The following is a 14065-nucleotide window of genomic DNA, read 5'->3' as shown; positions in this document are numbered from 1 at the left end:
AGGTATATTGTCAAGGAAGTGGATGGGTTATTTTTTGTACTAATGAGAAGAAGCTCATAATGAGAGGGAAAATTAGTGAATAAAAATATGGAGTATAGCAGGCATAGACTCCCAATGATGTAGGCAGGAGGACGTGTATGAGCTGATTGGCAGGAGGTGGTGAAGATTGGTTCTCAGCTGAAGGTTTCTGCTTGAATTCTTGTTTGGAAGGTGACAGGTGATGGATGGCTTGTAAGTTTCAGAGTTCTAAGGAAAGGGGCACTGTGGATTAGGGAAACAAAAGTTACCGAACAGTATTACTCAGAAGCCAGGAATTTATGGCTACAATGTAAGATTTTTCGTACAATAATTTTTTTCCTCCTTTTTTGTTTTCAAAGTAGCTTTTCATATTAACATATTCTAGCTTTATCTCAGTCCCAGGATGTAAATTTTGAAATTTTGACATCTTTCCTTGGTTTGCAAAAGAGAGAATCATTTTATTTTAGACTTTTTTTTTTTTACTTTAGACTGGTATGTAAGTGTTCTAGGTCACAGCATGTGATTAAATGAAATCACTTTATTCTCAGGAACTCGGTTTTATCTTTCTGCTCTTAACTGCTTGCTTTCATGAGAAAAATGTTTGTTTTTCTGTTCTAGGAGATTTACTGAACTAAAGCACTACAGTGACGAGCTGCAGTCTGTCATTTCACATGTGCTCCGAGTCAGAGCTGTAAGTGGTGCCCAAGAGCGTTGTGACACCTCTCATGTGATCATGATATTTTTAAGTAATGGTTGGTATTTGTGATGAATACCTGGTTTTACATTCAAAATTTTAATATTCGATTATTCATACTGTATTGTTAGAGGAAGGTGATCCAGAACAGTTATAGAGGTTTGAGTGTTGGGTGACTGCAGTTCATAGTGATGTAGTTCATGCTATTTGAAGCAGAGTGGCCTGACCATAATTTACAATAATTTATATGAAGAACTGGAAAATAAGAACTTACAGGTACAAACATTAAGAAAAGGAACTAGAGGGTCCAGCATGATGGCTTAGTGGCCTTACATGCACTGGGGTTCTACGTGGGCAGGGATTTATGTTCCAGCTGCCCCACTTCCCATCCAGCTCCCTGCTTGTGGTCTGGGAAAGCAGTCGAGGACGGCCCAAAGCCTTGGGACCCTGCCCCTGCATGGGAGACCCAGAGGAAGCTCCTGGCTCCTGGCTTCAGATTGGCTCAGCTCCAGCCATCGCAGCCACTTGGGGAGTGAGCCAGCGGACGAAATGTTTTTCTGTCTCCCCTTCTCTCCTGTAAATCTGCCTTTCCAATAAAAATAGATAAATGTTTAAAAAAAAGAAGAAAGAAAAGGATCTGGAAATGCTAATTATTGTAATTACCTGATTAGCCATTTTATACTGTATACATATATTTAAATAGCACACTATCCATGCAAATGTACATGTATGACACCTTAGTCACATATTTCAAAGTCAAATCACCTGGTTCTTCTGCTCCTGGGGAACTTTAAAACTTGCCTGCAAACCGACTTTGAAACAAACTGTGCTGCCAGGTCTGGGGTGACTTTTAATACTGGAATCCTCCTGAAATGAAGTATATGATCTGGTATTTGCTTTAATATAAGTTTTATGATTACAAGCCAGAAATCTATGGCTATATGCTGAGGTTTTTGGTATAATAATTTTTTCCCTTTTTTGTTTTTAAACTAGTTTTTTATGATAACAAATTTTAGCTTTATCTCAGCTCCAGAACGTGAATTTTGATGTGTGATGTGTTTTCTTGGTTTTCAAAATAGCAAAAGAGAGAATTGGTCTGGCATTTTCCTTAATGAAAGAGTCAATGAGGGGTAGAGGGTGGGACGGTTTTAGGGGATACACTTCCCATGCTTGTCCCATCCCTCCCAACCCTCACTGCTTTCTCAGACCTGGTCTCTCTCTCTATTCAGATCTCAGCTCAAGCCCTTTCTTAGTGAAATCTTTCTGGAAGTGTCACATAGCAAAGACCACTTCAGCGCAGCTAAGAAGCCCTCATTCTGTATCAGTGCTTGGGGTTCGTCCTTGGCCCGGGCTGCTGAGTCACTTCCTGCCGTGGCAGGCACTGGGAGGCAGCAGTGATGGCTTAGGTGGTTAGAGCCCTCCCTTACACAGGGGAGCCCTGGGCTCAGTTCCCATTTCCCACCTTCAGTCTTACTGAATAAGTGGACGAGATCTCTCTCTTCTTGCCTCTCAAAAGAAACATTTTAGAAATGCTAATGTAATCTTCTGGCATCTTGTATTACTGTTGTCTTGGTAGCAGTACTGTCTGATGTTGTTTATGCACTCAGCCATTACTTATCTCCAATCATGGTGGTGACTTCCACAGATGTAGACACTTGATTTTCTTACTGCCAAATCCCTGGTTTCCTCCCACCCCCTCCACCTGCTTTCCCTCCGTCAGCACCTTGCCGATCAAGCAGCAACAGGGTGGAGGGGTGCGGAAGAGCGACATTACTGGTCTTCTATCTGCTATTTCACTCCCTAAATGGCCACAATGGTTGGAGCTGAACCAGTTGGGAGCCAGGAGCCTCTTCTGGGTCTCCCGTGTGGGTGCAGGGTCCCAAGGACTTGAGTCATCCTTCACTGCTTTCCCAGGCCACAAGCAGAGAACTAGATCAGAAGTGGAGCAGTCAGGACAGTCAGGACATGAATCACAGCTCGTAAGAGATACTGGTGCCATAAGATGGAGGATTAGCGTGCTGTGCTACTGCACTGTCTCCTAAAACTCGGTCTTTTCAAATAAGGAGAAGGCCATTTAGATAGTAACAATGAAGTGATATGAAGTATAATTGAAAGGTGAAAGTCCCCTGCTGACAGCACACAGTGGCAAAACTATACCCCAGGAAGGCCTTTCATTTCAGAATGTCACACAGTCAAGAGAAGATTGCAAGTGTTTGAGGCAAATGACATTTTGTTAACAGATCATGCGGAAACAGTCAAGTGTTTATCTTTTCTGTCCAAGATAATTCCTTTGATGCTAGGAAAACAAAACAAAAAAGACGAGAGAAAATTACAGATGAGTTAGAGTTGGGTGTGTAGTAAGTGAAGGTAACAATCAAAAGGAAAAACAGCAGTCAGAAAAGGCAGATGGCCTTAGAGGAGGAAGAGGTGAGTTTAAAACCTGTCTCTGCCACTTGTCAGGTCCTTCAAGCAGAGCTGGCGATTGTTCAGGGTGTTCTCTGATGGAAATCTGCCTGGCAGCTGGAAGTATTTTCTCACCTGATTTCCGTAGCAGCCCCTGTTTTCAGGGTAGGAAACCAGAGGCCAATGACTCATTTAATACATGGGTGTGGAGCCAGATCTTAAACATGACAAGTGATTCTGGATTCCTTTTCTTTCTTGTTTTCTTGCTTGCTTGTTTCCTCCCTCCCTTCCTTCTTTCATTTGTTTATTTAAGAGGCAGAGTTACAGTGAATCACCCTGTGGTTCACTCCCCCAAATAATAGCGACAGTTGGAGCTGGGCCCACCTGAAGCCCGAGCTTCATCCAGGTCTCACATGTGCGTGCAGGGCGCAAGCACTTGGGCCGTCTTCGGCTGCCTTTCCCAGGTGCATTAGCCTGGAGCTGGGTTAGAAATGGAGCAGCCAGGACTCAGACTGCCTGCATATGACATGCCATTGCCACAGGCGGCAGCTTTATGTGCCATGCCACAGGACCTGCCCCTGAATTCTATTTCTTAACTCTCTTAAACATGACAGGTTGACAAGGAGTGTGGATTCATATAGGGAGATGAGGAAGAGGATCTGATAGTCCCTGAGCCGCCCCCTGCTGGTGGCCAGGAACCTTGCAGGCATCCAGTCTTCACAAAGTCCTGTGAGGAAGATCATTCCCACATCTCCAAAAGAAAGATGCAATACCAAGGCTTGGGGTAGCATGGTGAATTCTCCAAAACCAAATTGTAACCTAAGAAGGAGGTGGAAATTTGAACTCATATTTGTCTGAGTTCACGTTCCTTACTTCTTGCTACCCTGTGCCGCCTCTAGAGGATACCAAGAGTGAAGGGAGGAAGCAAGTGTTTAACCTTGCTGACATTGTAAACGTGAGCATGACTCTGAGACGATGGTTAGCCTTTTACTTGTGGTCACCTGTAAAGGATATCCAGTGTTGGGGAAATAGTGAGGTGTCCCAGCTCCCTTGTAGTCTGTTGTGGCAAATAGTACCAGGAGTCTCAAATCTTATAATCTCACTCAGAAGAATCAAGGGGAAAAATGCATATCCAGATTTTTAAAATAACTTTTTAGTGGCATGTCATACAACTTTGTCCCTCTCTTCCTTGACTAGCTTGGGTTGTAGTGAGGAGAGAGTGCATTCTCAGTTCCAGAAGAAAGAGAACTGCTGTCAGATTCCCTCTGGTGTCAGGGGGTGTGTCCAGTGTCCTCCCAAAATGGTTGCCTGATGATCAGTTTTGAAATAGAAGGACCTCTCAAAAGAAATGAAATTCTATATCAGAATTCTATACAGTCACCTTTCCCTGTCACCTGGATTCTTTTTTCCTTTTTTTTTTTTTCTTTAAATCTTTCTTTATTTTAAAGTCAGAGTGACACACATACAGGTGTTTTGTGTACTCTCTTCAGTGGCTACAGCAGCCAGGTTTGGGCCTCATCTTGTTCGTGCGTTGCAGGAGTCCAGGGAATTAGGCCGTCTCCTGCTGCTTTCCCAGGAGCATTGGCAGCGAGGCAGGGAGCCGGGTCAGAAGCATAACAGCTAGAGCTTGAGCTGGCACTTGGCTGTGGGATGCCTGCTTCACCACAGTGCCAGCTCTGACACCAGGGTTCTGAATTACAAACCTTGAATCAGTCTGATTTTAGGTTTTAATCATTTGTGTTTTACCCTTCTGCCATTTGGGCCTTTCCTTTTCTCTAGAAATGAGACTTTTGCTCTGTAGTTCATAGCTTTTCTTAGCTGCATCTTCTCTCTTATCACCTGATGATATATTTAGATGCAGTCACTTCATCAGAGTAACTAAATACCCAGTGAGGAGTGTTTGTGGATTTTATAACAACCCAGTGAAATTTTATTTGACTGTTTAAAGCGGTGTTTATTAAGGATAACAGTAAACTACTGAGAAGAAATATTACTGTTCTCGGCTGTAGGAAACCTCAAAACAATAATTAAAAACTGTGTAAAAAGAAATTTGTTAGTATTTGATATAAATATGGAAAAATGGAACTTGCTTTTTCTGTAACTTTTCTGGGGGTATTTTTTTTTTCTTTTTCGCATTTATTAAGCATGGATTTTTGTTTTTGTTTTTGTTTTGCTGATTCTAGTAACATAATTTTCTTAAAAATTTAATTGGCATATAATTTGACCTGATAGCAATTTTTATTGTTTATTTCAGAGAGTAGCAGATCGACTTTATGGTGTATATAAAGTGCATGGGAATTATGGGCGAGTTTTCAGGTAAGCACTGACCACTTCTTTTTTAAAAAAATAAAGATTTATTTATTTGAAAGGCAGGTTACAGAGACTGAAAAGACCTTCCATCTGTTGGCTCACTCCCCAAATGGCCACAAAGCCAGGAGCCAAAGACTTCATCCTGGTCCATCGGTGAGTGTGGAGCTAGATGGGCAGTAGAGCAGCCAGAACTTGAACCAGCATCATATGAGATGCCAGTGCTGCAGATGGAGGTTTAAGCTGCTGCACCACAGTACCAGAACCCTGAACACCTTTTTTTCTTTAAGTTTATTAATTCGTATAGAAGGCAGAATTCAGAGAGATGGGAAAGAGACAGAGGTCTTACATCTTTTGGCCACAGTTCTGAGGCTGTACATAGATCCCGCCCGTGTTTGCTGCCTCACAATTAATAATTCATTTACTGACTTAGTTGACAAACTATATTTGCTAAGCATTCGTGAGTCATTAAACTATTCAGCTGGAATAAAGATGCTCAAATCCCCCTTCCTTGCACTCATTGTTAGACTTACGTAGGAATCAAGGAATTGCATCTGGTCTTGGTTAGCTTGAGATGGTAAATAATATGCTTGAACAGCAGATGATGTAGTACCTGTGGGGCCTGCACTAGACAGACACATGGCATAAGCTGGCCACTGTGCGAGTCCTTTAGGAGGACCTATGGTTATATTAACTGTGACCGTTTGAGTTCTTATCAAGAGCTCTCAATTTCATTTTTCATACAAGGAATTGGGCTTTGGATTTGTTTTATTTGAAGCATGAGAGGCACATAAAAGCAGAATCGCCTTATAGGCATAGAAATGAGGTCTTGGAGCTAGAGTCGGGAATGTTAAAAAGCCATTTTGTGAATAACAGCAACTTAACTGCTGCTCGTTGAGTAAACATTTTTGAGGAAAGGAAATTATTGGAGGGAGTCTTGCCTGTTTAAGAGTTCCATGGCTTTTTTCTTTTACAGTTTGTTGAAAATGCTTATTGAACACAGTGTAAGGCTAGAGAACGATTCTGAGTTGTCATTTGAAAAAAATGTTTACAACAGAAACTGCCCATGCCATGTGGCCTCAGTTGCATGAAAATGAGCAAGTAAAAAGACTCAAAAGAGCAAATCATGTAGAGAGAGCAAAACATATCATCTCGTGGTATTTGGGATTATAGATTTACTTCCCCAGTTTACTTTAATAAGAATGTGTAGCTTCCATAAAAAGAGTTCCTTATAAAAAACATTTCACAGAAATGACAGTGAAATGATCTGTGGTTCTGGTAGTCTTACTCAGCAGGCCGCAGCATCGCATGAAGGCTTTCTGTACAGCAAATGTTCCGAACTGTTGCCCTGTTCTGTTAGCTGTTAGCCCAGTCACACATAACTAGGTGTGCTCACTGCAAACATGCATGGACATTTTAAAGTGCACAGGCCTTGGCTCTGTCTCCAGGGATCAAGAGAAGGACTGCCATTCCATATTTTTTAAAGTTCCATGATTGATTTGAGTAGACACCCTGAGAATCTTACACAAAAGCAGAGCTGTCTTCTATGAAACTTACTTGTACTTAGCAGCACATGTCGATTTGAGAAGTTTTTTTCAGTTAACATTTACTGGTTAAAGTTGGGAGTGTAGTGGGGAAAACAGTCTATTTGGACTGCAGAAGATATATCCCAATATATATATTGTCCATTATTGAACAACTGGAAAAGAATTGTGTGTGAGTCCATTTGATAATGTTCCGTATCTAATTCTTGCTGTTTTTGGTCCTAGTGAGTGGAGTGCCATAGAAAAAGAGATGGGCGACGGGCTGCAGAGTGCCGGCCATCACATGGACGTGTGAGTACCGCAAGGAGGTGGCCCACAGCCCCATGTACAGTCACATGGCTGCCTTCAGCAATCTCTCGTTCTTAGCAAGTTTATTGGCATTCACATTATGCTCTGGGTACAGATCTGACATAAATTTTATCTCAGGAATGCAAGGTTAGTTTATTGTTTAAAAATCCACCTTATTCATAAATTAACAGAATAAAGACAAAAACTTGCATGTTCATTTAAAATCGTGCAGAAAAATGTTTGTAACAAACCTCAGTACTCTTTGACAGTAGCAATCCCCATCAAACCTGGAACAAAAGGGAGTTTCCTCAGTCCAGAATTTGCAGCTCATACTGTCGTTCACGGTGAAGTTTGGGTATTTTCTCCTAAGGTCAAGAACAAAGAGAGCTCTCCTGAAGTCAGATCTGTGAGCTGAGACTTCTTTTCCTGCCACATGGATGAAATTCCTCATTCTGATAAAGTTTACTAGTACATGCAGTGTATCTTGCAGTTAAGAATTGTGTATGCATTTTTTCTTTCTAAGAGTTTTGTTTGTTTAAAAGGTAGCATGTCAGGTATAGGAGCGCTTGCATCCGCTGCTTTACTCCTCGAATGGCCACAGTGGCCAGGGTTGTGCCAAACCGCAGCCAGGAGCTTCTCCATGGGTAGCAAGGGCACAAGCACTCACGCCATCTCCTGCTTTCCCAATGCATGAGCGGGGATCCGGGTCAGAAGCTGAGCAGCCAGAGCTCCAGCTGGCAGTATGTGATACAGGATGCTGGTGTCACAAGAAGCAGCTTAGCGCACTGTGCCACAGCACCAGCTCCATAGGTTGCTTTTCAAATGAATCTTTTTTTCTCATTTAATTTTATAATACCAGTAAACTTTGTTTCCTCTTCTAGAGGAGACATACTTGAAAACATAAAGTATGTTTTTATTTCTACACTAAGGAATCAGAATTGATTTAAGGGAGGATGCCTCTTCTGTGCAAAAGCAGTACATCACACACATCCCATGTTATGGAATTTATAATAAGTGAATCAATCCAAGCACACAAGCCATTACTCTGATGACATTTCAAGTTCTAAATTGGTGGAGTGACAGGAAGTGGCATTGTGGTGCACTCAGTTCAGCGGTTTTAGTCCCCAATTCTGCACATTTGATCCAGCTTCCTGCTTACTGTGCCTGGGGTCCAGCAAATGGTGGCTCAGGTGAGTCCCTGGCACCCACCTGGAAGACCTGAATGGAGTTTTTGTCTCTTGACTTCAGCTGGCCCAGTGAAGGGAAGATCTCTCTCCATCTTTCCTATTCTCTGTCACTGCATCTTTCAAACAAACAAGCCAGTCTTCTTATTCTTTTTGTAAGATATATTTTATTTATTTTTTCTATTGGAAAGGCAGATATACAGAGAGGAGGGGAGAGAGAGAGCGAGATCTTCTGTCTGTTGATTCACTCCCCAAGCGGCTGCAACAGCTGGAGCTGAGCTGGTCTGAAGCCAGGAGCCAGGAGCTTCTTCCGGGTCTCCCAGGCGGGTGCAGGGTCCCAAGGCTTTGGGCCGTTCTCAACTGCTTTCCCAGGCCACAAACAGGGAGTTGGTTGGGAAGTGGAGCGGCCGGAACTAGAAACAGCGCCCATATGGGATCCCGGATTGTGCAAGACTAAGACTTTAGCCACTAAGCTACTCTGCTGGGCCCACCAATCTTTTTACAAAGTGATAAAGAAGCACCCTGGAAAGCTTTACAGATTTGTGCATGTAGGAATTGGGAAAGTGCTGCGCTGTGAGCTAGCATTTCTGTCCAGACACAGGATCCAGTGCAGGAGTGGGAGTGACGTGGCTGTGAGCACAGCATCCTGACGGGATCACAAGGCTGGTGCCAGTCAGTTTCAAATAGGACTTCTAGAGGTTTCTTTAATCTTGATTGACACTACTTTTTCACCTGATGCTTTTGAGAATTAACGTAGTTGCTACCAGGGACATGTGTCTATTAATTATGCCAAGCTTTATTCTTGCTATGGCATTTTATAAGTCTTTGCATAGAAGATACTGCAGTGTCCAGTTACTTTTTTTATTTTTATTATTATTATTTTTTAATTTATTACATTGCATTATGTGACACTGTTTTTTAGGCACTGGATTCCCCCTACCCAATTACTTCTTAAACTGCTTCCAGTAAAGGTCATTTCTTCCTTTGTTATTTCTTTTTTTTATTTTTTTAAGATTTATTTTTATCAGAAAGAGGAGATACAGAGAGAAAGATCTTCCATCCTCTGGTTCACTCCCCAAGTGGCTGAAATGGCCAGAGCTGAGCCAATCCGAAGCCAGGAGCTTCTTCCGGGTCTCCCACACGGGTGCAGGATCCCAAGGCTTTGGGCCGTCCTTGACTGCCTTCCCAGGCCACAAGCAGGGAGTTGGAAAGGTAGTAGAGCAGCCAGGACACAAACTGGCATCCATATAGGATCTCAGCGTTTGTAAGGTTAGGACTGCAGCTGCTAGGCTACCAAGTGGGTATTATTTTTTATTTCTAAGTCATCGATGACTGAAGTATTTTGTTATAGTTTAGTAAAACATCATGTTAAACGCAAATTACTATGTCCCTAAAGGCTAATTCTCACTTTCTATACGTTGTCACCTAGATGTAACGAAAGCACTTGTTTACCGTGTTGATCTAAGCAGCGTTCTTTTGAAACAGATATGCCTCCTCTATCGATGACATTTTGGAAGATGAGGAACATTATGCGGATCAGCTGAAAGAATATCTTTTTTATGCAGAAGCTCTGCGGTAAGTGTGATGAGACTGTCAGCGCTAGTTGTGTGGCTCCCACCACACTCTTCCTCTGTCCCATGCAGTACAGGCTGGAGGCTGCCGCCTTCTGTGTTGCAGAGGGAGAGGTGTAAAACTGGAGAGCACAACCTGCCTTTAAAACATGTGTGTTGGTCTCACTCATCAGCTCTGTCTGTATGTTGGTTTTTCCATTTTTACTGGTGTAAAAATTAGAAGCAAAATACATGTTGAGCACTGTCACTAGGCCTTGTGGTGCCATTAACGATCGCTCCTGCAGGGACAAGCAGAAATCTCTGAAAGACAGTCTTCCTGATGAAGAAAAAATCTCTGCATTTTTTTTCTGGCTAAATTTTTAAAAGAATCATTTTCCTGGGATAAGTGGCTTTGGGTCTGTCTTCCTGTCGGTTTTAAAAGCGCTGTGGCAACTCAGGAAGGAAAATGGAAGTGCAGTTTTCCTTAGACTGTTCAGGAACTGGAGCGGAAATGTCTGCTTGTAGCGCTTGGAGAGCTCTGAGTGGGAAGGTGCTCCACCGAGGTCATCTTACTCCACCAGGCAGAAGGCAGGGGCTGCTGGCGCTGGAATCACGGGCCACTCCGCGACTTTCACCAAGACTAATGTTTATGTTGCTAAGTGAGGGAAGGTAGAAAACATTTGAGGTGTGTTTTTGGAATGGCCAGCTCAATGCTGGAAAACCATGCACTGGCCAGCTGTGTGGATGATGAGTGGATATGGAGACTGGGGAGAGGGTCCTTCAAGGCCTTTCTTTTGTGCATTTTTAATTAGAATGTTATTCTCTTTAACAGTAAGCATGGATTATCTAAAAAAATTGGAGGCCAGTGCTGTGACTAGTGGGTAACGCTGCCGCCTGCATTTGACATCTTATATTGGCACCAGTTCAGATCCTAACTGTTCCATTTTTAATACAGCTCCCTTGGAAAGCAACAGAAGATGGCCCATGTGCTTGGGCCACTTCATCCTGTGGAACCTGGAAGAAACTTCTGGCTCCTGGCTTTAGTCCAGCCCAGTTCTGGCTTGGTGGCTATAAGGGAATGCACCAACAGAGGAAAAGATCTCTCTGTCTCTCCCTCTCACTGTGTAACTCTGCCTTTCAAATTAAATAAAATAAATCTTAAATATATTTTAATTTGAAAGGCAGAATTAACACACACACACACACACAGAAAAGTCTTCGATTTGCTTCAATGGCCACAATGGCCAGAGCTGGGCTGAACTAAAGCCAGGATCCCTGGAACTTTGTCTAGGTCTGTCATGAGGATGGCAGGGTTCCAAGCACTTGGGCCCTCTGCCTGCCTTCTCAGGCACTTCAGCAGGAGCTGGATCGAAGTAGAGCAACCGGGACTCGAACCATCGCTCATATGGGAAGCATCACAGGTGGCTAGCTAACCCACTGTGCTGCATGCTGGTCCCTGGATGATGTTTTTTATCATAAAAACTAATGAATATTTCTAAATTTAAAACAAACTTTGCAGCATTATTCCTTTACAGAATGCTTGGTTGCTATTTGAGCTTGCAGCATTTTGTATTAAAATTATGTTTATTATATAATGCTGTTTATTGATAAATTATGTTGCAAGTATCTAGAAACAAATGTCTCTGTTTTAAATCTATGTAAGGGGCTTTTCAGCTTATATTGTAAATTTCTTTAGTGTTTGAAAGGTCTTAACATGTTCAAACCTGGGCACAAGGAAGAGACATTGAACCGTGGCACTGTTTGTGTCCCTAGGGCCGTGTGCAGGAAGCACGAGCTCATGCAGTACGACTTGGAGATGGCTGCTCAGGATCTAGCGTCCAAGAAGCAGCAGTGTGAGGAACTGGCAACAGGGGTGAGTATTTCTCTTCCCATCTCTAGCACGAGCTCGGAGCAAGCCGTGTGTAGGATCAGCTCCAAGACCAGGAGCTTTTCCAGGTCTCCAGCATGGGTGCAGGCAGCCCAAGGGCTACAGCCATCTTTCACTGCCTTCCCAGGCCACAAGCAGGGAGTCGGATGGGGAATGGAGCATCCGGGACATGAATCGGCGCCCACGTGGGATGCTGGTGTTTAGCCCGAAGAGGTTCTATCAGAATTGTTCTGTATGATAACTGTGGCCCAGTTTTTTTATTTTGTTTTTTTTTTTTAATTTGTTAATGGATGAATTTATTTTTATTGGAAAGTCTTACGGAGAGAAGGAGAGACAAAGATCTTCCATACTCTTTTATTCCCAAGTGACCATAAATGCTGGAGCTGAACCAGTCTGAAGCCAGGAGCCAGGAGCTTCTTATGGGTCTCCCACATGGGTGAAGAGTCCCAAGGCTTTGGGTCATCCTTTGGTACTTTCCCAGGCTACAAGCAGGGTACTGAAAGGGAAGTGAAACAACTGGGGTATGTACCAGTGCCCACATGGTGTCCTGGCACATGAGGCACAAGATGAGGACTTCAGCCAGTAGGTTGCCACGCCAGACCCATATGGCCCAGTTTCAGAAATTCTATTTTTTTTTTTAAATTTATTACATTGCATTATGTGATACAGCTTTTTAGGTACTGGAATTTCCCCCTCTCCTCCCCCACTCTTCCCCCCATGGTGGATTCCTCCACCTTGTTGTGTATCCACAGTTCAAGTTCAGTTGAGATTCCTTTCCTGCGAGCATATACCTAGCATAGAGTCCAGCATCTCATCTTCTAGATAAGTTCAACAGCTTCTTGGGGAGACCCTCTCTGGTCCAATGTTAGAGCCAACAAAGTAAAATCCCGGTCAGTTACAAGCCCCAACATAACATCAGCAACAATATACAATTTTGTGGAACTAATTGACATAGTATTGAGTAAGCAATATATTAAGATTAAATGCAAGTTCTTAACCACATCCTGTGACTACTTCAATGACATTTCAACAATTGAGGTGCGAAACAGTTTAGGAGGGGTATGCAGAGAAATTCTCAATGCCTTGCTGAGGAGTACTTAATCTTCGTGTCCTCCCTAGTGAAGTGTGTATGAGTTTATGCTGATCAGGCTTTCCTTTTTGTTCTCTGCCTATCTATTCTAACTTGTGTGTGTGTTTGGAGGGGGGGCTCTGGAGCAACCCCAATGGTCATTGCAGAGAGGGTGAGGACCCAAAGTTGGAACCAAGCAAGGGCTAGAGAAAGCTCCTCTCCCCAATTCTGAAGGAGGTTTACTGTTCTTCTGGTTCTGAGGACCACTCAGGGTTCCTGTCTGTTGTTTCGATGACCCTGGGTCCCACGATGAAGGGCTCGGGCTTCTTCCATCCCGTGTGGTAGGTCCAGAGAAAAGGTGAGGGGTGGGATGTCCTTTGAGTTCTCGGCCTCCGAGGGCTGCAGTCCTTGGTGCCCGTACTGACAGTCTTTGGTGGGGATCTGGGAGTCTCCCGGTTTGGGACACGAGCCTCCTCCTGTTCACCTGCTCCACTCTGGGTGCCTCCCCTGCTCTGTGCATGTGACCACCTGTTAATAGGTTGCTAGGATCTCTTTTGATTCCCCCTGTATGTCTTTGTGTTTTTACCATTGTCTAATTCTGTTTTGAGTCTATTGTCAATAGGTTACCTGCTATGCTCCTGATAGGTTACACTACAAGTCTTCCTCACACCTTCAAAGGAAATGGAAGACTTCCCTGCTCTCCCGCTCCATTTCTGAGTAGCACAAGGTTTTGACAGTATATTAGGTATTGCAATTTTTCACAACACATGGTTTGAGACAGTATTAATTACAGGTTCATCTGAGGAAGATTAACTGTCATTGGGGATCGTTAGGATTGATTCACGTTCACAAAGCACTGAGGGTTCAAAATGGAGCTATCTAAGCAGCAAACAAAGTACAGAATTCCCAGAGTTCCCTGGCCAGGCGGCCAGCAGGCGAAGCCTAGTGCCAAATGACGTGCTGGCCGCCTGGGTGGCAGCTCACCCACGCGCGCCATCTGCCGTGTGCGATCCAGGCGTGAGGCTTTGCTGAAAGCCCAGGGAGCTCACGGCCGCCATGTGGCAGCCATCAATTCTATTTTTTTTTTTAAGGAATTATTTTTTTAGTTTTTATTGCAAAG

At 43.4% G+C, this 14065-nt stretch overlaps 1 protein-coding gene across 1 annotated transcript in view; it reads left to right on the top strand.

The window, feature by feature from the left end:
* Positions 1–14065, top strand: part of LOC121167261 (sorting nexin-4-like) — a 57231-nt gene that overhangs the window by 36079 nt on the left and 7087 nt on the right. Inside the window, exons 7-11 of the mRNA XM_040996687.1 lie at positions 637–709; positions 5370–5431; positions 7192–7257; positions 9924–10013; positions 11762–11861. Of these exons, the coding sequence (XP_040852621.1) occupies positions 637–709; positions 5370–5431; positions 7192–7257; positions 9924–10013; positions 11762–11861 (391 nt within the window). The remainder of the gene's footprint in view (positions 1–636; positions 710–5369; positions 5432–7191; positions 7258–9923; positions 10014–11761; positions 11862–14065) is intronic.

Source organism: Ochotona curzoniae, unplaced genomic scaffold (assembly GCF_017591425.1).
Source record: "Ochotona curzoniae isolate NIBS_2020 unplaced genomic scaffold, NIBS_Ocur_1.0 patch356, whole genome shotgun sequence".
NCBI lineage: Eukaryota > Metazoa > Chordata > Mammalia > Lagomorpha > Ochotonidae > Ochotona > Ochotona curzoniae.
Note: the sequence above shows the minus strand (reverse complement) of the source record. Positions and strands in the feature narration are given on the sequence as shown.